Source organism: Balaenoptera borealis (genome assembly GCF_965194805.1).
Source record: "Balaenoptera borealis genome assembly, chromosome: 11".
NCBI classification, from domain to species: domain Eukaryota; kingdom Metazoa; phylum Chordata; class Mammalia; order Artiodactyla; family Balaenopteridae; genus Balaenoptera; species Balaenoptera borealis.
Genome location: NC_138868.1, coordinates 99,537,131 through 99,560,631, shown reverse-complemented (window position 1 = coordinate 99,560,631; position 23,501 = coordinate 99,537,131). Strand labels below are relative to the sequence as shown.

At 58.9% G+C, this 23,501-nt stretch overlaps 1 protein-coding gene across 2 annotated transcripts in view; it reads left to right on the top strand.

Annotated features, from left to right (window-relative positions):
• The window catches only part of TRIM29 (tripartite motif containing 29), a 27,437-nt gene extending 7,666 nt beyond the window's left edge, over positions 1 to 19,771 (top strand). The window contains exons 2-9 of one of the 2 annotated variants that reach the window (XM_082342605.1): positions 2,796 to 2,891; positions 3,657 to 3,890; positions 5,076 to 5,274; positions 7,927 to 8,028; positions 10,376 to 10,459; positions 12,631 to 12,726; positions 15,640 to 15,716; positions 18,532 to 19,771. In XM_082342605.1, coding sequence (XP_082198731.1) covers positions 2,796 to 2,891; positions 3,657 to 3,890; positions 5,076 to 5,274; positions 7,927 to 8,028; positions 10,376 to 10,459; positions 12,631 to 12,726; positions 15,640 to 15,716; positions 18,532 to 18,594 — 951 coding nt within the window. In that variant the 3' untranslated portion in view covers positions 18,595 to 19,771. The remainder of the gene's footprint in view (positions 1 to 2,795; positions 2,892 to 3,656; positions 3,891 to 5,075; positions 5,275 to 7,926; positions 8,029 to 10,375; positions 10,460 to 12,630; positions 12,727 to 15,639; positions 15,717 to 18,531) is intronic. The other variant, XM_082342606.1, reaches the window with a different exon arrangement.
• Positions 19,772 to 23,501: the final 3,730 nt, after the last annotated feature.

Genomic DNA, 23,501 nt, shown 5'->3' with positions numbered 1-23,501 from the left:
TCTTCCTCCCTCTTGGCCAGTGAGTCTGTGCTCTGTGGGTTAGACCTTTCCTCACCTTAATCCCCCACGCCCCACAGCTGCCAGCAGGTCCCCCGAGCACCTCTGCTCACTCCGCTGGCTCCTCACCTCCACCTTCTCTACGCAAACCTTCTCCCCTCACGCAGGGGGTTAGCCTGCCTGCACCACCCCCTTTATCCTACCTCCTTTCTACTTTCCCCAATATCCTCCAATCTTCAGTTCCCCACCATCTAAGCCTCTACTTTGCGTCTGCAGCCCAATGTCTTGACCTCCCTCCCCCAACCCCTGGACGATTCACTCTATCCCGACTGTGCACGCACCACCCTTGGGCCCCAGCACAACGGCACACTCTCATCTGCACCCCTGAACACCACCAAGACCTCACCTGATTGCACCTGCCCACTCCCCTCACTTACCCGTGCCCTGTGGGCCTGCCCGTCACCCTGTCCTCTCCCCTCCAAGCCCGGCTCCTGGTCCATGGAAGGTGCCCCACCCAGCAGTGGGGATGGGACCACTCGTCAGCGCTTTCTCTCTGCCAGGGGCTCTCTGAGAGCCTCACTTGCCTGATCCGAGTTCATCCCACACCTGGCTGCGAGATGGCCCTCATACTACCTCCACGAACAACGGAGTGACTGAGGCACCAAGTTTGGTAACTTGTGAAGGCCACCTGCCTAGAGGTGGTGGTAACTGGATTCAAAGCCTTGGAACCCCAGTCCTGGGCTCTGGGTGGGCTCCCTCCTGGATCCCCCAGGCTCATTTCATGGAAGAACTGCCCTGCCCCTGCCCCCCGCCCCCCCAGGCCTGGGGGTGGGAGTGAATGCACTTTTGTTCTCTGCTTTCCTTGCTCTGGGTGCTGAGGTAGGGTGAGAAGCCCCAGCGCCAGCCGCTCTATCGCTGAGCTGGTAAGGACGGCTCAGCTGCGGGGGGAGGGGTGGCTTCCAGCGTCCCATCCCCCTCAGGCCGTGCTTGCTGGGGGTGAGGGGCTCTCCAGGGCTGGGAAGGGTGCCCAGCACAGACGCACTGGCCGGTCTTGAGGCTTCTTCCTCACAGACCCACCTACGAGTCCCAGGCTTCTCAGGAAACTTCCAGGCCACCGGCTCTGCCAACCTCGGAGTTCCGGGCTCTTGGCTCTGGCCCCGCAGAGAGTCTCCGCTGCCCACATGGGGTCTGGGTCCCTTGGCTCTCCACCCTCCCACCACCGTGTCTATCGACAGCTGGCTTCTCCCAGCCTTTGTCCAGAGACCAGGCCAAATCCTCTTCTTCATCCGCGTTTACTCCTCCTCTTAAACATTTTCCATCCCTGGCGATGGCATTTTCCGTGTTGTGGGATTTCCAGCACGTAGTTCGTGGGGCACATGCTTTCTGAGAAGAACTTAGAATCTCTGGCCCGGGGAGCCCAGGGATGTGGGCAGAGCGGGTAGGGTTGGAATCCCGGGCTGTCTGTCCGGGGGCTCTGCAGCTCCTGCCCGAGGCCTTCCCACCTTCTCCACCAGCTTCTCGGCCCTCTGGGTACTTTTTCAAGAAAGCCAGGACACTCTCTCCTCCATCAATCCACTTCCCTGGGTGTCTGCACAGGGACCCACCAGCAGCCCCCTGGCCTGGGAGGGTATCCAGGAGGTGTGACGTGTGCGCCCAGCTGCTCAGGACTCCTTGCCAGGAGCTCACATTCCTGGTGGTTTGTGGCTTCCACATCTTGACTCTTCTTGTGGTTCCTCAAGGAGATGGCTGGGACTCTGTGTTCAAAACCCAGGGTAGTGGGGAGACCGGTGAGCACTCCGGGGTGTTCTCAGATGCCTTGGTCTTCCTGCCTTCAGGTGGAGATCACCCACCTGTCTTCCAAGCTGGCAGGTGCTTTGGGAGCACTAGTGGGGAACCCACAGAAGAAAAGAGGTGCCTCTTGGCTGAACTGGATTGACCTTAGCTTCACGCCTCCACTTTTGTCTCTGTTGTAGCTGCTTTTCAGAGAAGGACATTCCTCCGATGGAAGGAAACCATTATCCATACTTTCCGTATCCATCAGAGCTCATGTCCCAGCTCATTCCTGATAGATCCTCTTCCCAGCCCACCCCACACCCTGACAGCCCATGTTCTCTTCCTGAGCAGGGGTGCCTACAGCCTCTCCTTCTCTTCTCCCATCCACCCTCACTGCCTCACTTGCTGGCCTCTCTCCTCCCCCACGGAGCCCGAATAAAGTCCCGATCTTGCCCAAACTGCAGACGGCACTCCCTTTCCCATAAACAGGTTTATAGCTGTGCCTGCCCAGACGGAGTCCCCGCTGGCGGCAACCCAGGCTCCTGCTTGCAACACAAGCCTCACGTCATGTCATAGAAACGCTGCACACTGTTACTGCCACGGGACACTCCCTGGGCTGGGCTCTGCTGAGCTGGGCTGCGTCCCCTTTCTCCCCTAAGCTGCTCCCTGATGGCCCCAGGTCCATTGAAAGGAGTGGGAACCCCATAAATGAGCTTCCTTCCTGCTCACGTTGGGTGGAAGGCCTGGCAGAGGGTCAGCCTTATGAAGACATGGCTGGGCCGCCCAGCCCCAGAGCCCTGAGTTTACAATGAGATGGCGTTTGACTTGTTGCTGGATCCTCGGTGACTGGCGTGGTGCCTGGCATATCCGACGGCCTGATGAGCGTTTGCTGAATGAACGGCTGAAGGGCTGAGTGGTGGACCCTGCTCGAGTTTGCCCCCTGGGTGGGCCCACTCCCTGACTCTCTGGTTCTCTTCCACCTCTTCCCCCTGACTTCTCCTGCAACCCTGGCTCCTTCCCTGCAGACAGAGCTGTCACTGCAAAAGGAGCAGCTGCAGCTCAAGATCATCGAGATCGAAGATGAAGCTGAGAAGTGGCAGAAGGAGAAGGACCGCATCAAGGTAAGCAGCCCCCAGGGCTCTCCCCAACCTGTGCTGCCTGGAAGAGGCAGACCTGGGCTCCAGCTCGAGGTCTCAGGCCCACAGTTACAACCCACACTCGTTTCTTCTACGTTCTCTTGCCCCCTTCTAAGTGTGGGCCAGGCATCCATGTTGCCCAGCACCTAATGCTCATTTTACATCATCCCAGCAAATAAAGACCCTGGACCAACTTGTCCTCCAGTGTGGCTTCCAATGTCCACCGATGTCTGTTCTGCCCACCAGGCTACCCAGCCACCAAATGCATGCTATTTTCCCTTTCCTTGTGTCAGTGTGGCTAGATGTATGTCCGCCATGGTTTGAATGCTTGTAAACTACAACCTGAAATCACTGACTCTTGACCCTGGCTGCATAAACAGCTCATTAATTCACTTTCTGAATGATGTTTGGGTCTGGTTGAAGTTTCAATGGACACACCCTGACTCATCTGGGAACTTCTGGGCCCACGGAGTTACCCAAGGGTGGAATGATGGTTCATGTCAACCCACCAAGGGGGAGGAGCTGCTGACGGATAAGGAAAGGTGGGCTGTTAAAAAAACCCTGGCCATCTCTATCGAGAGATGGCATCCCTCAATGATGCCTTTGAATGAGATTCTTGGTTGAACAGGCTTGCAGGGTCAGGGCAGTAGAAATGCCCTGACCCTATGTTGGGAACCTAAAGATGCACCCTCTAGGGAGATTTTTAATTCCTGAAACCGTCCTTCCTCTCTCCCCTCACTCTGGACGCAGAGCTTCACTACCAATGAGAAGGCCACCCTGGAGCAGAACTTCCGAGACCTGATGCGGGACCTGGAGAAGCAAAAGGAGGAAGTGAAGGCTGCACTGGAGCAGCGGGAGCGGGAGGCTTCAGAACAAGTGGAGGTGATCGTGGGTGCTCTGCATGAGAGGGCCAAGGTGCTGCAGGACGACAAGCAGACCAGGGAGCAGCTACACAGCATCAGTGACTCAGTGCTGTTTCTGCAGGTAACAAGCAGCTCCTCCGTCATTCAGTCCCTCACTCCTTCTGTCCACTTACCCAGACCCTCATCCAGTGTCCATCTGTCCACCCATCCATCTATCCACCATCCGTCTATCCACCGTCCATCATCCATCCATCTATCCATCCATTCATCCCTCTAAGCTCCATTCCATCTGTCTATTTAATTTTTCCATCCAAGCCATTTCCTTACCTACTTTAAAGATGGCACACAAATATCACTTTGTCCCAACTTCAACTGATAAGTACAAATAGGGCTCCAGGCTCAGTAGGAAACAGTTCTGTGATCGATTAGTGATGCCTGCACTGGGGATGGGGTGTGTGTGACACATACAAGCGCTGCATATTTGTTATCCTTCATCTTATCTGTCTGTCAATTCCTCCATCCATCCTTCCACCTGCTAGACTGTTTTGGGTACTGCATGCCCAGTACTCTATCAGGTGCTGTGGAGAATAGAAAGGTGTAAGACATGGTTATTGCTCTCAAGGAGCTGCAATCGGCTGGGAAGATAAGACACGTACAATTAGAGAACAATATAGAAGAGAGTGTAATTAAGTGATAAAGCCTATGGTTCAGGAGATAAGAGCCTGTGGAAGCTCTGGGAAGGGCAAACAGGCTGGAGACAGCTTTGTGGAGGCGGTGGAATTTGAACTGGGTCTTGAAGGCCCGTTAGGACTTGAGATGAAGGGATTCTCCAGTGAGAGGGAAGGGAGGTGAGAAGTGCCAAAGTGTAGAGGCAGTGAGTGGGCATGTGCAGGGGGAGAAACCACCATGACCGACCCACACACTAGTAATTCCTTGCCTTTCTTTGGTGCTTTCATGCCCAAAGACTTCACAGCTTGTGTCACACCCATAAACCCCTGTGAGGTAGGCACAACACACCCAGTTTAAGAGATGGGAACCACGGAGTCACATGTCTCGGTGCTAGTGCCATTAGGGATATTAGCATCTAGTGGATTTTAGTTGAACCCTTTCATTTTACAGAAGAATAAGAAACAAGTGCCTAGTGGGAAAAAGTGGGACTAGTTAGTAGCAGAGCTAGATCTAGAGACCAGCTCCTCTGCCTCCTGTACTGAGTCTTCCAGCTGGACCATGAAAGCCCCGTGCAGAGAAAGGTCCCCATAGCTCCCAAAGACCCAGAAAGTTAATGGCTTCTTTCCTTTCCTGGTAGGAATTTGGTGCCTTGATGAGCAGTTACTCCCTCCCCCCGCCCCTGCCCACCTATCATGTTCTATTGGAGGGGGAGGGCCTGGGGCAGTCGCTGGGCAACTTCAAGGACGACCTGCTTAATGTGTGCATGCGCCATATTGAGAAGATGTGCAAGGCGGACCTGAGCCGTAACTTCATCGAGAGGAGCCACATGGAGGACGGTGAGTCCCCTCTTGTGGGCAGGCCCCAAGGCCGTGGATGTTTCCTCCCAGGTCAATTCCTGCTGCCTGGTGCAGGCTGACATCGAGCCAGCTGGCCCCTCACTGTTCCCAGCCACCCATCCCACTTAAGGGTGTTTGGACTAGGATTCAGGGATGGTGCCCCCCTCCCTTGAAGTTGCTGCCACAGTTATGCAGCTATTACAAGGGGCCTCCAGGGCAGGAAGCATCCCAGGCACTGGCTGCACAAACGTCCTCTCTGTGGGTTGTCCATCAAACTCAGGGATTGGTTTCATTCAGCTCTGTGTCTGCTTGGCAGACCCAATCCAGCAGCTGTGTAGATGCTGCAGCTTGTAAGGGCCAGACTCCAACCTGGTGGCTTTGCAGGTTCCAGTGGACATGACCTAGAACTGCATGCGTGCTTGGAGGGAGAACTTGCCTGTCACCATGGCCGTGCTGAGCAGTGTTGAGCCCAGAGGTGGACTTGGCCTGGTGGCCCGGCTGGGGATGGTTGGGCACAGCGTGTCTCGGTGACTCACCAGCTCCCCTGAAGTCAGCTTCTCTACTGAATCACTCTGTCCTCTGCAGAGGCAACTGAATCATCTCACAGCGTTCTAACATGAGAACCTGCCCCATTAAATGCTTTTCCACCAGTCCCAGCCCAGTCCCTTTAGGGCCTGAAGCTGGACACTTTCCCCAAGCCCCACCCAGTGGCCCGGGCCTTGAGGTTGCAGCCTAACTAATGACTTCTTGCCCCAGCACCCCGAAGGCAGTGACCCTGGTCTTTGGTCTCCGAAGGGAGCATGTGATTCTTTGGGAGATGAGAAGGGGGTAATAGTGCGCAGAAGGGCTGGGACTCAGGGGGCAGCGTCTGTATATCTTGGGGATGGTGACGTCACATAGCGTCCCCGTGAGATGTGAGGGACATTCAGTCACACCTGAGGACAGATAAGCCATTGCAGCAAGACCATCATTTGGCTTCAAGTGGCACCTGGGTCCTGAAATCCTCCTAATGACCATGGCGACCGTCCTGAGGGGACGGCTCACAGCGACTGGGTGTTCCCTGGATGCTGGCTTTGTGTGAACGCCTCCCTTACATTATCTTAGTCTCCCTGTGGGATGAATTGCACGTCACAGATGAGAAGGCTGAGACTCAGAGAAGAAGCTTTTCAAAGGGCACACGGCTAAGCAGGGGGCGAGCTGGGTTTCACGCTCTGCTGTTCAACACCCCCACCCGGTGTCCTCTCATCTGAGAAGCAGCTGCTGCTGGTGGCCCTGCAGAGGAGCTGGGAGTGTGACGATCATGACCCCTGGGGTACACACCTGGTTCGGGAGCCCCTCCACTGAGGTCTGGCCGGACCGATGAGGACAGCCCCGACGGGGTTGGGGTGGCCCGTGAGCCTCACAGGGACCGCCCCCGCCCCCTGCCTGCGGCCCGCCCACTCTGCCATTTCTAGGTCATGATTGTGCTGGCCATGGCCTCTGTGCAAGTGGGGCCCTGTGTCCTGTCCAAGGTGTGCTGGGAAGCGGCTGCCAGGAGAGGATGGGTGCTACTGATGTCAGCAGCCCTGCACCTGTGCCTGGGGCCCCGGGCCTCCACGTTGGCGTTTTGTCACTGCTGTGTGCTTGGGAGTGTGTCTGGCTGTAGGAGGTGGGGCGTGGGTGGCCGGTAAGTCAGACCTTGGAGTGACCGTCTTCTCTCCCTTGATTGTGGCCTGCCCACCGGACAGACCAGGGACTCAATCCCCACCATCAGAGGTGTGGGGTCTGAGACGCACCAGAGTATCTTCATCCTGGGCTTGGTGGGGACGGGGCGGGGCCAACATCGAGGAGGATTTCCATTTGTCGTGAAGTGCCTACTGCGTGCCAGGCCCCTGCTTGGCACACGTGATGGAGATGAAGGATGAGTATCCTCACTCCTCCTCTTGCCCAGGAGAGAGGGAGAGGGTAGGGCAGAGGGAAGGTAGGAGATGGGGAAGTAGCAGGAGAACGGACTGGGGCAGAGGGCAGTTGGGGAAAGGCAAACTTGGAGCCACAGATTTGTTTGGGTTCAGGGGTCTGCCGGTGGGTGTAGGGGGGAGTCAGTTAGGGTTAGCTACCCCTCCTGAGTAGCTCACTCTCCCCTGCACGGCTCCGCAGCTGGATCCCTGGTCATGGAGGCCGGTGCTGGGACTTCACTCCATCTCCTTCCTGGGCTGCCAGCAGTGGCTGAGACAGAGCCGGGAAACAGGGATGAAGGCTCGAGCCCCACATCTGCCCTTATTGGCCATGGGGCAGTGGCTTCACTCACCTCCTGAGCCTCAGTTTCCTTATCTGTCACCTGGGCATCTTCATACCAGCCCAAGGGTTGATGCACACATCAAACAAGAAATGAAACTCAGTAGCACCTTGCAAACTGCAAAGTGCCGTGCACACGTCTTCCTCACAGGGGCTCAGTCCCAGGGAGGGTGGACGGCCCACCACACAGACCCTCTCTCGCCCCCCAGGAGCTCAGGGCCGGAGGGGACGCTGGGCAGGGGGCCACCTTCTCCCAGGTTAGGGACCTCGTCTCTCCCTGGGACAGAGGGGCTATGGGCTGACTCAGCGACGCCCCCAGTGGGCCAGCTCATCCCCCACCCCCTGCCCCTCTGCTGACCCGGCCTCTCTGCTTCCCAGGGGGTGACCATCGCTACATGAACAGCTACAATAACAGCTACAGCAGCGAGTGGAGTGCTCCAGACACGGTGAAGAAATACTCCATGTACCTCACACCCAAGGGTAAGGGAAGGGAGCAGATCCTCCGCTGAGGGGGTGGTCCAGGAGAGACGCAGCAGGCTCCCCTGGGGCGTGACCCTCGTGGATGGGCCTGGGAAGGTGCTGGCGCGTACCTGCTTCCCGGTGTATGTAGCGGCACCTCCTCTCGCCCTCTGTCTGGCACCTGCTCCTCAGCTTCCCTGGCCTGTGTCCACCCCTCCCACCCCCTCGCCTCCAGCCCACACCCTCCTTCTCCTTCCTTCCGGAGGGGCTCCTGGCTGCTGGCCTCAGCCACTCCCATCCACCAGGCTGAGCTGCGTTTTGCTTCTGCGGAGGTTTCTGTGGTCCTGAGGGAGGGCTGGCTTCTCCAGAGCCATCCTGCTCCTCAAGGCAGGGGGGCTGACGGCTGCTCTTTTAAACTCCTCAGCCCGCCCCCCCCCCCTTGCAAGCCAGCCCCTCAGCCCTCCTTCCCAGGCCCTGGCGAGGCGCCGCCTGAGGGGTGGCAGCCCAGCTGGGCATGGGTAGAGACCAGCGCCTGCCTGTCCTTGCCCTGCGGTAGCCCGTCACATTCTTTGGCACCAGCAACAAACCACAGCGATACCCGTTACGTAAGGGTGGGTGTGCCCAGTGGATAGAGGGGTGTGTGCATGTGTGTGTGTTGTGAGGGCCCAGGGGTCGGGACAGGAGAGGGTGTGCAGGGAAGGGGGAGAGAGGAGACGTGGGGAAGACGCCAGGGCCTGGAGCGCGGAGCCTCGAGCCCTGGGCACTGATCCACACGCCTCAGACGCGCGCGCACACACACACGGACCCGGTGGGAGGGGCCCAGGGGAGATGAGCTCAGCAGAGAGGAACCTTGGCCGCCCCTCCCAACTTGAAAACAACACCTGGGCTTCCAGCAAAGAAGCTGGACCTGAGTACCCGGCCCTACATTCCTGGTGGGGCCTGGGCCCGGCCGGCTGGTCCTGCTCCCTTCCCTCCCCCGGGGCGCTGTCCTTTGGGTCTAGTTCTATGAGAGGGTGAGCTGCATTAACCAGCCCCATTCCAGCATCACTGGCCCTGACCCAGACCCTTCTGGTTCCCCAGCTTCTGAGGATCAGACCCTGGGGTGGTATCAAGTCCCCCGACTGGCCCCTGCTTGGCTGGCCTGCTCTGTAGAAGGCGGAGGGGAGCAGAGCAATAATGGGGGATTGAGGAAAGAGCATGGACCCCCCCAGATGTCACCCGAGGGCCCGGGCCTTGTGACCTTGGGCTGGTCACTGCCCCCTCAGTATCCTCATCTGAGAAGAAGGAGGTTGGACTCAGCTGTTAGGAGAGCTTCCAGCTCTGTTACCGTGAGTCAGGCTGTGACACTTGTAGGGAGAAGAAACAGGTTCGTCCGGTGTCTCCGCCCCTGCACTGGGGACGGGAGGGAGGAAATCTGGGAGCCCCGGGCTCAGGGTAGAGGCAAGGGAGGGGCCAAGGGAGTCAGCAAGGAGATCAGGAAGCAAGGCCACCAAGGGACAGTGGCCTGAGTCTGGGAGCTTTGGGGCAGTGGGGCTGGGCAGTGAGACTTCCAGGAGAGGTTAGTTTCCAGGCTCCCTGCAAGAGGGGCCAAGGGCTCGGTAGAGAGGGCGTGGCTGTGATGGACAGAGGGCGCAGGGCGAGAGGGATGGACTGCAGGGGTGCGGATTTACAGAAGGACCAGCTGGTGCTCGGCCAGAACGGGAGCGGGGCTGGCTAGGCGGGAGGGCAGGAGCTGATGGAGGACTCTGACCCATGCAGACGCACGTGGGGAACGCGTTGTCTTCACCTGTGAAGTAGGGGTGTGGAGCCCGAATGGGGGAGGGAGGGAAACACCTGTGCCATTTAGAGCTCGTCCCTGGGGAAACATCCCCGTAGTGGGGGAGGTATTTGTGGCACAAGCTCATCAGGCCCCTCCAGGTGGCAGCCCTCATTCGGCCCTACACCTCTGCCCCATGGTGGCCATGGCCCAGCTTCCTCACGGGCACCCCATTTCCCAGCCTCTGGAGTCTCAGTCACACAGGGCCTGGCTCAGGAAGGCTCTGGTGACCCTCAAAGCCCCTAATTAGGACAACCATACATCTTAGTCCATCTAGGACTCTCCAGGTTTACACCCGGTACTCTCAGCATAACTATTCATAGCACCCCTTTCACACTCAGAACCATTCTGATTGGAAGGGTAACTTACGTGGTCACCTTATCCTAGACCCAAGGGAGCTGTCTTGGTGGGGGAACAGGCCCTGGCACAGGCAGAGGTCGCTGTCTGGGGGCAAGGAATCCTGCAGTACACCCCTCAGGTCAGAGCCACAGGCCCCCGACTGAGCCAGGTCCCCCTTTCTGCAATGAGAGCCCCTCCTCGTGTACTTCACAGGTGGGGCCAAGACATCGTACCAGCCGGTGTCCCCCAGCCGCCTCTCCAAGGAGAAGACCTTCAACAATGTGTATGGCACCAAGGGTAGGAGGCAGCTCAGCTGGGGGGTGGGCAGGGCCTGTGTGGGAGCCATGCAGGAGGGGCTGCGGGCTGGGTCATGGGCAGGGGGCCTGGGCTCCCCACGTGAGGTGAATGTGGGGAGCTGGGGTGGGGGTGGGGACCCAGAGACGGGTGACGAGGGGTCCTAGTGGGCTTAGGGCGTGTGCGCATGTACAGGCGTGAGTGTGCGTGTGTGTGACGTCGTTAGGCTGAGGAAAGGCAGCCGGGCACCTCGGCATCCCTGAAAATCCCCGAGTCCGTAGGATCTTCTCCCTGAAGGCTGAGTCAGGGGGAAGTGAACCCGGGGGTTAGGTGTGGGGACTTACCTCAGCAGATGTCGGGGCTGGGGACCACAGAGGACCTCTCCTGATTTGTGTACTCCTGGGTCGGAAAGTCATACAGCGGTTAAGACAAACTAGGGGAGCAGGAAACGAGAAGTCAGGCATGCTATGAAATGGGCCGTCCCTGGAAACGCAGGAGGTATCGTTGTCAGGGAGGTGTGTGGGTGACTCATCCTTAAGACCCGGGAGGGGTGGAATGGGGGTAGAGACACAGCTTCCCCAGGGAGAGCTGCTGAGCGCAGGGTCCCCTCTGCCCACAGCGCTGAGGGCACCGCTGCGCTGAGGGCAGGGCCGACCCTCAATGAGCCCGGCTTCTGGGGGCTCCTGCGGTGGGTGCCACTTGCGGGGGGGGGAGGGGACCGGGCCAGCTCTGCCAGAGTCCCCCTCGGACACAGCACCGGGACGTCTGAAGAGAAGAGGAAGGGAGTCAGGGCTCGGTAGTGAGGACCAGGCCCCCGGAGATCTGGAAGGTCAGGGGCACCGTGGGCAGGGCAGTGCCCAAGCCTCTAGGTGCAGGACTGGCTTCACCACAAGCACAGGAGACTGTGAGCTCCGTGAGGGCAGACGCTGGGTCTGTCCTGTTCCCTGACGCGATCCCAGGGTCCAGAAGAAGGTGGGGCTCAGCAAACATTTGTTGAATGAGAGGAAGAGGGGACCAATGAATGGGCGAAGGAAAGGGCAAGGTGGTTGGCCCCTTGGAGACTTGACAGGCGTGCTCAGTGAGGGCCTTGCTGCAGAGTCTGCCTGAGATACCTGTGGGAGGGCGTCCATGACGGGGCAGGCCGCCCGCCCCAACCCCATGTAACCGCTGACCCAGCTCCACCCCGCAGGCAGCAGCAGGAGAAAATCGCCAGGGCTGGTGAGCTCCGCTGTGGAGTGAGCTCAACTAAGGGGGAGTCCCCCACGCTCCGGGCTGCTGAGAGGGTGCACTGCCCACAGGGGCTCTCGAAGGCCCTCACGGTGCCCCTGCTGTCCCTGCCACACCGTCCCCACGGCCTCTTTTTGTCCACCTGCAAATGGACACTTGCAGCCTGTTCAACCTGGCAAACAGAATTTCAGGACTTGTATCAGCTGCTTCCGCCTCCAAGTTTTAGCCTGTGTTTGTATTTATTTGTTCCTTTACTCATTCATCCATCCATCAGCTGTACAATGAGCACCTTCCAGGAAGCAGGCTGGGTGCCAGGCATTGGGTGTGATGCTGGGCCAGACGGGCATTCCACCTGCCCCCACAGAGCCCAGTGGGGGACGTGGACCATTAAACGTGCAGTTACAATGCGATACGGGGCATGGGGCTGAGACACATGCAGACTTGGGGGAGGTGACATGGAAGCTGACACCTGAAGCCCCGACACCTGAATTTGCTACGCATGGGGGAGCAGGTGGGCTATTCTAGGCAGAGGACCTGGTCTGTGCAAAAAGCCTGGGGCAAGAGAGAGCCCGGTGTGTGTCAAGAGCTCAGAGCGCAGCCTGGTTGGAACATTGAGTGATGGAGGCCCGCCTCCAGGCGAAGGCAGAAAGTGGAGACAGTGGGGAGGGGTGAGGGCCTCATGAAAGAGCTGAGGGCCGTGCTAAGGACTTTGTACCTTAATCTGAGGGCAGTGGGCTGTTAGGTAGGGCAAGGACCTGACAACACTTTATAGTTTAGAAGGACAGCTTGATGGCAGGAAGGATTGGCCAGAAGTGTGACGAGGGCCCAGCAGTATCCTGGCTGGAGACGTGCGGGGGCTGGAGAGATTCACAGCAATGGCCGTGTCCCGGCCTCCGTCCCCCATGCCAAGCTGTCCAGGGCTGACGCCTCTTCCTTTCCCCGCCCAGGTAGCTACACCTCCCGGGTCTGGGACTACTCCTCCACCATTCAGAGCTCCGATGACCCGCCTGCCGTGCAAGGCAGCTCTTCCTTCTCCCTGAAAGGTGAGCTCGCCCTGTCCGGAGTGCCTTGGACTCTACTCACAAGTTCTTACCTTGTAGGGATCAGAGCCCTGCCTCCACATCTCTGCTGTCAGGAGGGCTGGGCCACCACACGCCGGTCCCTCAGGATGTGCTGTGATACAGGCCTCGGTGTCAGGGAGGTGCGGACACACGACACCCTCTACACCCCCCCCACCCCAGACATCCCCAGGGTGCTTCCATCAGGCACCGAGTCTTCCTACTGCAGAAAGTTTCCTTAACTTAGTCACCCAGTGACTCCCAGCCTTGGTTGACTCTAGAACCCTGTGACCACATGGCACCTGTCAGCATCCCATGGCGCCAGAGTCCTGCCGAGTCCCTGCTGGGAGAGGCAGATGAGATGATCTCTAAGGCCTCCCAAGTCTGATTCTGCCCCCCAGAGCTCTTTGACAAGGCTGAGCAGCCGATGCCTCCTGTCTCCTGGGGATGGGGTCATCCTGAGGGGCAGGCCTGAGCCAGGCCCCAGCTCACAGTGGGGCCCACGGCCCTCCCATCTCTTCTGAAAGGTGCATGGGGCAGCTCTGGTGGGCTGAGGTGGGAGCAGGCCTGTCTGCCTTCTGGCTTAGAGACATCCGGCCTGGGAGACAGGATAAGCAGGCTGGGTGGGCTCAGGTGGAGGGGGTGGGAAAGGGGCAGGCGGACCTCCCGGCAGTGGCCTCCAATGGTGACTTTATCATCCAGCATTCCCTTCCGGGCTGGATCCCAGCCTATACCCAGGGCTGGGATTCTTGGATCTACCAGCAAGGAGATATGACTAGAGGGTCCCAGCCTGCAGGACCCCCAGGCCTGGGGAGTTCTGGGACTTGCCTTGGCCTGTCTGGCTTCCAACAGATCATCCCTGCTCTCTGGTCAAGCTTGGATTGACCGGCAGGTCAGGGCCCTGATTCCCCCAGCAGGGAAGACGGCCGCCCTTAGGTGTCATTTGGAGCTTTCACGCTCCCTTGCATCTCCCCGTTGGCCTGCGGTCTCCCCAGGCGAAGGGCTTGTCCTAGGAGAGCCTCTCCTCAAAAAACACCAGGACCCGGGGACACATGTTGTCACCTTCATGCAGATCAGCTCCCCAGATCTGCTCGGAATGGCCTATATGGGGGTTCTGGGCAGGGGCTGCCTGCCTGGGAGGACTGACCCCACCTACTCTGGGGTGGGGGGAGGCAGGGAGTACACTCCGGCTGCCAGCGAGGACTGAGTGAGGGCTTTGAGAGCGGCCGTGCCCATGGGACGTGTGACTCCTTCTGGCCCCTCCTGGGACCAGTGCTAATGGCTCTCTCTCCCAGCAGGCACTGGGAAAGTCCCCTATCAGTTCACCACCTTGGGACAGGCTACCACAGAGTTTTCCAAACCACTGGACGGCAGTGGGCTGTTTAAATATCATCCTGGTACCTGCCTGTTTTACATCCCCCCCACCTTTTCCCTCCCACAGCAGGGCAAATGGGACACCCTATGGGGCTCTCTGCCACTTCTAGGGTGTCCTGGTCCCTCCTCCCCAGAGCCCCCTGGAAGAGGATGCATGCCCCTCGGCCCCGCCATCCCTAGCCCACCTGCCCCTGCACGCTGCCTGCTATACAGGCTGGTCTCCTGGACCACACCCCTGCCCCGTCCCCATCCCCACCTCTCTCATGGCTGGCTTGGGATTTTCTTTCTGGGAACTGAGAAGTGAGACCTGAATTCCCCCCCTCTCAACCTCCCACTTAGGACCTGAGGAACCCTCTCTTCCCAAGGCTGCCCCCATCCCCAGAGGCAGGGAGACCGCTGGGTTCTCTGCTCTGTTTCCACCCCCTTGCCAACCCGGGGAAGGGCCGGCCTCTCTGGCAGTCTGGCAGTGCTGCAGGTGGTTTCTGGGCCCGACCAGCTCATCCGCCTTTGAGCAGGCCAGCCTGCCCAGGGCTGCCCAGCCTGCAGGGCTCCAGCCTGCCCCTGCCAAGGCCAGATGCTGTTTATTTCTTGAGCTCCTCCATGTCCAGGTCACAGCCCGTTCCTTCCCAGGCACCACCGCCGGTCCCTGCAGGCTGAGGGCTGACACTGAGGGCACTTTTCACAGTTCTGGGGACTGCAGCTCCTTACAGACCCGCTGGGCTGAGGGGGAGGGGTGGGGAGGTGGACTTGGGCAGCGCTGCCCCGGACCAGCGCCTCGAGGACCCCAGGCCCAGATGGCGCCCATGTGCTCCAGGCCCCCTTGGGCTCGCTCTTTTAACCCTGGACCGCAGCCACATTGCTGCCCCCTCTCTGGGCCCCAGCCTCCTGCTCGTGAAGCAGGGAAGAGGGAGCCAGACTAGGCAGACAGGACGTGAGGATGGGTTTTGGAGTCCAGCAAACCTGGGTTCTAATTCTGACCATTGATTATTAGCTGTGCAGCTCAGGGCGACAGAGACAGGGAAGACCTATGCGAGTCCCAGCACAGTGCCTGGCACGAGTGGAGCCAATAAATGGGGAGCCTCGTCCACACAGTGGGGGGGAGGGAGTTGGGATGAGTGCCTAATGGTGGAAATCCTGGCAGGTCGTGCTTATAAAGTGGCTTCCCTGGGCTTTGGGGAGGGGAGGGGTCTGTGGGGTGAGCCTTCAGGGTAGGTGGGGGAAATCTCAGCAAGTGGTGTGATTCTGACCTGGATTGGGGGTGACACTCCCCTGCCGCCTGGCCCAGCCCACCTGGCCTGTTCCTCCTCCTTCTGTCTGCCTTGGTGCCCCCTCCCCTTGGCCCACCTCCTCAAGATTTTACATTGCAACCCTCCTGACTCCTGCATGCCTCCTCAGGGTTGGCTGCACTTGGTAATGGGCTGGATGGAGCTTGGCAGTCACTTTGGAGGTGGCGTCTGTGCTCCGGCCCTGGGCCCCTGACCGCCAGCCCATGCTCCCTCTGACCGGAGCCTCTTTTCTCCCCAGGCTATCCTTCCCTCCTCAGGAACCAGAGCCCCAAGGCCCAGCCCCAGACTTGGAAATCCAGCAAGCAGAATTATCTGGTGAGTGGAGAGCCTGCCTGGGCATGAGCATGTGCAGAATGGGCACTGAATGGGGCTCCCAGGAGCAACTGGTCATCACTTGCCCAGGGCCTGTGGGAGGATGGTGACATCTCTGGGCCATGGGATGGAGGTGGCAGTGGCCTGAATACCTGCATACAGCAAAGGGTAGTAAAGAAAGACCCAGGGCTAATAGGCAGGGGGCCTGGGTAAACATATACTTTTTGGGCCTCGGTTTTCTAATCTGTAAAGTGGGCGGCCCAGGATTTTTTTTATGTGCAGATGGTTGTTTGCTGCCTATGCTTGTTGAATGATGGCCAAAATGCTGAGTCCAGGGGACGGGCATCCTAGAGATGAGTCTCGCTTCCCTGGGGGCCAGCTCTGACAGCATAGAAGCCATTGGGATGATAGCGTGGGTAAGGCAGAGGCTGCAAAGTTAGGAATAGATATATTTAGGGTTCGATAGCTAATGACCCTGAGCTGGGGCATCAAAGAGCAGCACGAGAGGAAGCATGGTCTTGGGGTCCAGCCGCCTGCTGACTGTGGGGTCCTGAGTGAGTCAGAGCCCTCTGGGACTCTATAATGCGGTGCTGAGATGGGGTTGAACTCTAATACCTGTAGACCTGACATGCCTGAGCCCTGCCCGAGACCTCAGCGATCAGGGGTTGTCCTTCATGTGCTGTGCCTTCACTTCCCCGCATGCTCTCCTCCAAGGCCCATGCCAGGCCCTGCTGAAGGTGTCAGCCAGCTGCCTTGGGATGGGGGTGGCATCTGCTGGGCCCAAGGGCTGGAGCCCCCCGGCTCCCTTCTGTCTTTGCATTTGGAGGTCAGAGCATGGAGAGGTGATTTGCTTCAGGTCACAAAGAGTGACTGGGGCTGGTTTAATTGGAGAGAATCTTTAATTTGCTGGCGATGGAGCTAAGTGATGGTGTGTGTAATCTGAGCCAGGCCCAGGGCCACTGCAACAGCAGGGCTGCAAAAAGCAGATATGGAGAGAAAAAGGAAGCTTTCTCTTCCTGGACTTGGTCCTTCCCCTCCCTCCCACTACTTTCCCTCCCTCCCAGAGCCCTGATCCCAGCAGAGAAGGCTCAACATCACCTTGAGATGCCTGGCAGGGCAGGGTTCTGGGGTCCCCAGCTGGCACCCAGCACTGGGGGAATGGAGGCAGGTGCTAGTGTAGGAAGAGGCTGGCCTGGGGTCTGGCCCCAGTCCTCTCACCAGCTTGCCATGCGAGTCATTCTTCCCCTGTGCCTCAGTCTCCCCATCTGTAACATAAGTCAGATGGCCTGGATGCTTTCATAGCTCTTCCAACTTTCATGTGCTGTGACCCTGAGCCAGGGAGGGAATGGGGCAGGGGATGGGGGGGGGGGTGTGTGCAGAGAGCACCCTGCCCAGGTGCTCTGTTTGTGCCCGCCCAGCACCCTGGACTCTTGACAAGACAGCACCATTCACTGGCCTGCGATCCATTTGATTGACCCAGCCTTCCTGTAAGAAAGGCTTCAGCCATTTCTGGGTCTATTCACTTTGCCTTACTGACTCCTTTGGGGTCCAGGCTGGCACCTGGGGATTAGGAGACCTGGTCCAGGCCCTGCTCTGCCACTGAGTAGCTGAGTAACTTGGGTATGTCTTTCCCCGCCCTGGGTTTCCATCTCTTCCGTTGTTTAATAAGTGTTTTAACCAAGGCCTGAGCTAAGTTCCCTCAGCCCCCGCATCCCACAGGCCCCCAGTCCTGCTGTGGACCAGATGTAGGCAAGGAGCTACTGTAGATACAGATTTCCAGGCAGGCAGGTCCAGGGCAGGGGCTGGGATCACCCTTGGGGTCTCCTGTACTGGGGTCATTGGGGTGTGAGGCGGGCCCAGGCTCTGACCCAGCTCAAGGGCGAAGCCACTTCTGGAGGCCCTCTAGGGGCCAAGGGTGCTCGCAGGGGCAAGCAGCGGCTAAAATGTGCTCTTCCATTGCAGCCTGGAGGGCGATTTCTCAGGGCCCTGACGAAGTGATTGGGAGGAGAAGGGAGTGCTGATTTTGTGAAATTGCTGCGGGATGTAATACACAGGCTGGCAAGAAAGTTGTCGCTGGCCCTGTCCTGAGAGATGCTCCCTGAATCCCTATGAGGGTTCCGGGATGAGAGAGGCGGAAGGTCTGGGATGGGAAGCCCCCAGTCTGTGTTGGGCTGGGGCGGTGGTTTGCCCTCTCTGCACCCCTTCTCTCAGGGAGAATTATGCAGAGAGAGCAGAGACCAAGTCTTGAGACTCAGAAGAGGTGCGTTGACATGGATGGGGCTGGGGGTTGAGCTCTGGAGCCAGATTGCTGGGTCTCGAATCCCAACTCCTCTGCTTGCCAGCTGGGTGACCTTGGGCAAGTTGCTTAGCCTCTCTGTGCCTTGGTTTGTTCATGTATAAAATGGGTACGATAATAGTAACCCACTTAATTGGGTAGCTGTGAAAATTCAGTGAGTCCGTCTATGGAAAGCCCTCATACCAGTTCTGTAGAGTAGAGAACACCATATTAATGGGAGCTACGCTGGTGCTGGCAGGGGCTTCCTGGGTGTGGAGAGACCGGTTGACGAGGCTGAAGTTCAAGCTCACCAGTCGACTGATGGAGTGAATTCTAATTAGGATGTGAACCCAGAGACTCTGATAATACTGGGGCCCAACTCCAATCCCAGGGTAGATGGAGCTTGCGGGTTGGGCCACAGGGCCCTAGAATTATTGGGGTTCAGACCACTGCTGCTTCCTGGCGGAGGTTAGGGGGTGGGCGTCTGGCTGGTAAGCTCGAGTGCCATCCGACCTCCCTAACTACTGCTGTTTCCCCCCGCAGTCGAACTACCGGCCCTTCTCTGTCAACAAAGGCAATGGGATCCGGTCCAACGAGGCCCCATGAGCGCCAGGCAGGCAGGAACGAGGCACCGCCACCCCTGCCCTCCCCTGCCGGCCCTGCTCTTCTTGCTACTCTTCTCACCTGGGTGGGAGGGGGCCTGGCCCTCCCCCCGCCCCGCCTTCCCCTGCTCTCTCAGGGCTGCCTGGCCTCCCCCTCCTTCCCATCAGCCACGCTCCATCCAGGCCCCCTCCTGCTTTGTGACTAAGGATCACCATCTTGCCTGTGCTCAGAGGCCAACCCTCATGCGGGTGAGAGATAAGGCTTTTCTCCCCTAACCCGCCACATTCCTCCTTTTGGGTGGGATCCTTGGGGCCGGTAGTGGGTGCCCACACGGTACCAGCCTGCTTCCCCCGCCCAGGCCCCTGCTGTCTTCAGGCCTGTTGGCCATTTCTCTCCAAGGCCCCTTAGCCCGTGATGCTGTCAGTAGGTGCCTGGCCATGACAGCTGCCCATCTCCCACCCCCACGGGCCCACTTCTTCCCAGCAGCCTGGCCCCCTAGGAGAAGACTGGCCCCGTGTGCCCTGCTCTGGTCCTACCTACCCAGGCTCAGCCTGGTGGGGCCTGCAGCCCTTGGCCACCACAGAGGAAAAGCTCTCAGTGTCTTGGCATCAACCTGCCCGGCCTTGGGTCTCCCCACATCCACCGCGAGTCTGCGGTCCCTGAGGACGGGCTCTCCTGGCTGGCAGGATGATCTTCGCCAAGATATTCCTTTCTTCTACCTGCTTAGATAAGCGATTCCCTTGACGTGATATACTCCACCCATGAAAATAGCCACCGGCCCAGCTGCTCCGAGGGAAATGTTTCATTGGTTTCATAATTGTGTTTCTCCCTGAGAATGGGAAGTGAGCAGGCTGGCGAAAGTGTGGCTGGGCTGGTAGCCGCGGGTGCTTATTTACAATGGTGCCTTACACCCCACCACACCCCCATCCACTGCCCCCACTAGAGTCTCCCTCTTCCCTCTGACTACCCTCCATGTTACATGTTGTCATGGGGCCCAGGGCCTTGAGAGGAGCTCACACCAGCAGCACCAAGGTGGGGTCATCCCTCCTCTCGCCGTCCCCCTCCCAAGGGCCTATGGGGGCTACGGGGAGGGGGGCCAGCTGGCAGGGTTGGGAGAGGGAGGGAGGGAGACATTCAGCTTGGGCTTTCCCCTCCTGAATAAACCATTGATCACTCACTTCTTTGTATTGAACAAGCGTTTCCCTGAGGGTCACCAGACGGACTGGCTGCAGCTCTTCGGAGCACACTTTTTCCACCTCTGATGAGTATGTGGTCGTTTCCCCTCTTTCCTCCAGAAGACGTGCTTCCTTTGGGTCTCCCTCCCGCCCCTCCCCACGTCCACCTGAGTCCCTAGCGGGCAACACAGGACGCTGGACCTTTCTGAAGCGGCCTTGGTTAACAGTGAGCAGCAGGGAGGATGGTGCAGGTGGGGTCCGGGGGATCACCTGAATACCCCGAGGGCTGTGAGAGCTCAGAGCCCCTGGCCAGCCTACCCCAGAGTCCCCAGAGGGGAGCCAGGCCCAGGAGTGGCTACCCACGGGCTGGGGTGGAGGCCAAGCAGAGGCTTCAGACCTGAGAGCTTTCTTAGTAGGGGGAGGGCTTCCTGGGCAGGGGAGCTCACAGCCGAGGCCTGGCAGGGGAGCCCAGCTCCCGAGGGCAGCGCCATCCTGAATTTGGGCCATGGGGAAAGGAGATGAGGCCTTCCAGTCCCTGGGAACCCAGAGACGCCTGGGGAGGCAGTCAGGGAAGGCTCCCTGGAAGAGGCAAGCAAAACAGAAGGAAGCATGACTTGGGAGGGAGGGAAAGAGGGTGCAAGAAAATTACACCCCTGCCCCGGTATGGCTGGGACCCCCCAGGTCCCTCCATTCTCATGTCCTTCTTTGCTCCCCGCCAGGGGCCAAATGATCCCAGGGGAGCAGCCCCACCCACCTCAGTAAGAGACCCTCAGTGAGCTCACAGCTGGTCCATCGTGGAGGAGCAACACCCTCTTCTTCCCCTCCCTGCCCTGCTGGGCCGGGCAGCTTTGGGATGCCAGCCAGCAGCCAGACTTCCCAGAAGGGGGCTCCTTGGAATCAGGAGAAACGGAGAAGAGGATGACCGGGAGGAAAGAGGGGAAGGAAGGAAGGGAAGGTGAAGGGAGAACCTCCTGCCATCGTCAGGAAGCAGGGCCGACTGCGCGTGGGACGCTCTGCCACCTTGGTGCCCTCCCTTGAGGTCTGGGAGCAGCGTCCTCGGCCTTGGCTGCTGCTTCCCCGCAGCCCCGGGGGCTGGTTCCATGAGCGATGCCCTCTGAGGAGCGTTCCCCTCCCAGCAGGTCCATCTCAGTGGCACCCAGCACCCCGTGGCCTCGCCCACCTTCTTTAGGACCTGCAGTCCCTGTGGCTGTCATGGTGAAGAGGGCCACCACCCCCGCTCCCGGGCTCCAGGGGCGCCCAGATGCTCTGAGAAAAGGCCTGTCTGCCCACATTTTGGGCCCTTCCCCAAGCCCGCCAGCTCGAGGAGGGGAAATGGACCCCGGTCCTGCTGAATTCTCCGGGCTGAGAGCCATGGGGGGGCAGCTGGGCCCCTGCCTGTCCGAGGCCTGGGCCTCCCCAGGAGTGGCCACCTGCAGCCTGTGGGCCCTGGGCCCTCTGCTGGGACCTGGGTGGGGACGTCCCCCAAGCACGGTGCTCCCACATCCATCCCCACCGGTTCCATTACCGCCAGAGCTGTGATTGTAAAGCAATCAAGGGAATCCTTTCTTCCCACTTCTTAGAAAGCCTCCCTGCTCAGCGTGAATGAAAACATTGGGGCTATCGCAGGCCCCAAGTGGCTCAGGGAATGGGAGGGGAGGCGTCCCTCCCCAGAACGGGAGAGAAAGGAGAGAAGCAAGACTCCATTTCTATTCTAGTTTCTCTCAGATCCATGCTCCCCGGTGCCCTGTCCTCACCAGCTCTGTGCCTTAGGCGATTCCGGGGGTGCTGCGGGTAGCCTGCCGGCACAGCGGGGAGGACCCATGGGGTCTGGGCTGGAGGAGGCGGCGCGGCAGAGCTGGGGCTCAGCAGGGAGCTGGGCCAGGTAGTTGGGATTTCTTTTCCTGACTCCTTCACTTTGGGCTGTGTGATCTGCTTGCCCTCTCTGGTCCTGACCTTCCCCATCTAAAAAATGAGGTGTTTTCACTGGATCATTCCTGGAGTCCTTTCCCAGCTCTGTGCAGCAAAGATCATAGCATGAGTGGTTGGAAGGGACTGAAGAATGGAGCTTGGTCCCAGGTGAGGGATCTGATCAGGACCTGGTCGAGAGCCAGGTGGATTGGACTCCTGACTCCCCAAGCCTCCCCTTACCCACCCGGCTGCCCCACCTCACCTTTAGACCCCGACAGTATGGGGCTTGGGCCTTCGCTGAGGAGATGCCTTTCCTGTTCAGAAGGAGGGGGAGGCTGGGGCCTCAGAAGCGTGGAGCTCTGCTCTGGACCTGGATCTTCAGGACCCACTGGAATATGGGCTCCGTTATATCAGGGGTTACTCTGTTTTGTTCTCCTAGAGGAAAGTGGGCGTGTGGACAGGACTTGGAGGCGGAGAAGCAGCTATCTGGGGGGAGGGGGTGGCAGCCGGGGGATGAAAGAAAAAACAGGGGAGTTGGGGAGAGGTCCAGTGAGGGGCTATCTGGGACATTCCATTGTGTGGGGAACCGAAACATGGGCTTCGGAGTTTGGAGTACAGAGTCTGGAGCCAGATGGCCTGAGTTAGTCTCGACTGTACTGCTCAGCAGCTGTGTGACCTTGGTGAGCTCCCTGGCCTGTAGGAGGGTACATTCCGTAAAGACATCGTACAGGATTGTTGGGAATGTGTGAAAAGCACCTGGCACAGCAAGCGCCCAATAATTGATACATGATAATATGACTGTTGTCAAATCAACATCCAAACCTGAGCGCAAGCTCGGTTTTCTGGTCCTTTCAACCTTCCGCAATTGGACAGGGGGTACTGGCAGGCCGCTGGGCAGTTTCTGGTCTCCTGACCAGCCCCAGGGCTCCCTGCAGTTTTGAGATATGGCCAGAAGGTGGCAGCATTTCACCACAGTTAATAGGCACTAAGCCTCCCTCCCCTAGCCCTGCAGTCAGGAACGGCCCCTCAAGGGGAGCCCCTTTCTTCTCTCTTTCTGCATTAGCTAAATAGACCCTGAGGTCCTAGGCTGTGGAATGCATCACGACAGCTGAGCAGGAAGGAGGGGCTTGCTGTTCACCCCATCAAACCCTGTCCAGCCTGGCATGAAGGTTGCAGCGTGGTGCATGGGGAGGGGCCCCTCCACGTGGGCACTGCTGCCCTTGCGCTGTCTTTGTGGGCCTGAGGAAGGGGGCTGGGTGGGCTGGTCAGGGTCACTTCTGCAGCCCCCGAAGGCAGGACTCTGTACAAGGCAGACCCCCAAGTGAAGTGCGAGATGGAAAGTCAGAGCCCTTGAAATCCAAAGTGAGAAAAAACCGAGGGGTTGCAAACTGCAGAGCCCATTGATGTCTGTCATCCTCAGATTTCCTGCCGACACGGAATGGGGGGGATCTTGTACATTCCTCCTGATCAACTATGTAGGGAGGGCAGAGGCCTCAGGAATAACTCTGGGGAGGGGTGGGAGCTTGGAGGCAAAGATGTGGGCTGAGCTCCTACCCTGTCCTCATCTTCCCACCAAACCCTCACATCACCTCCCAGGAGTGACCCAGGCAGGTTTACCTTTCTGAGTGTTGACTATTAAGTCTGAAAATGAACTGTTGTCCAGCCACACGATCAAGAGAGATAAATGCTAATTGCTGGATGGATGTGCTAACTCCTGGCTCCTAATTCGTCACCTTGCCTAGGCTGAGGTTGAGAGAGGCAAGGGAAGGAGGAGGTGCTGGGGCCAGGACCCTGGGAGCCACTAGACCCTCTTGCAAGAGGATGTGG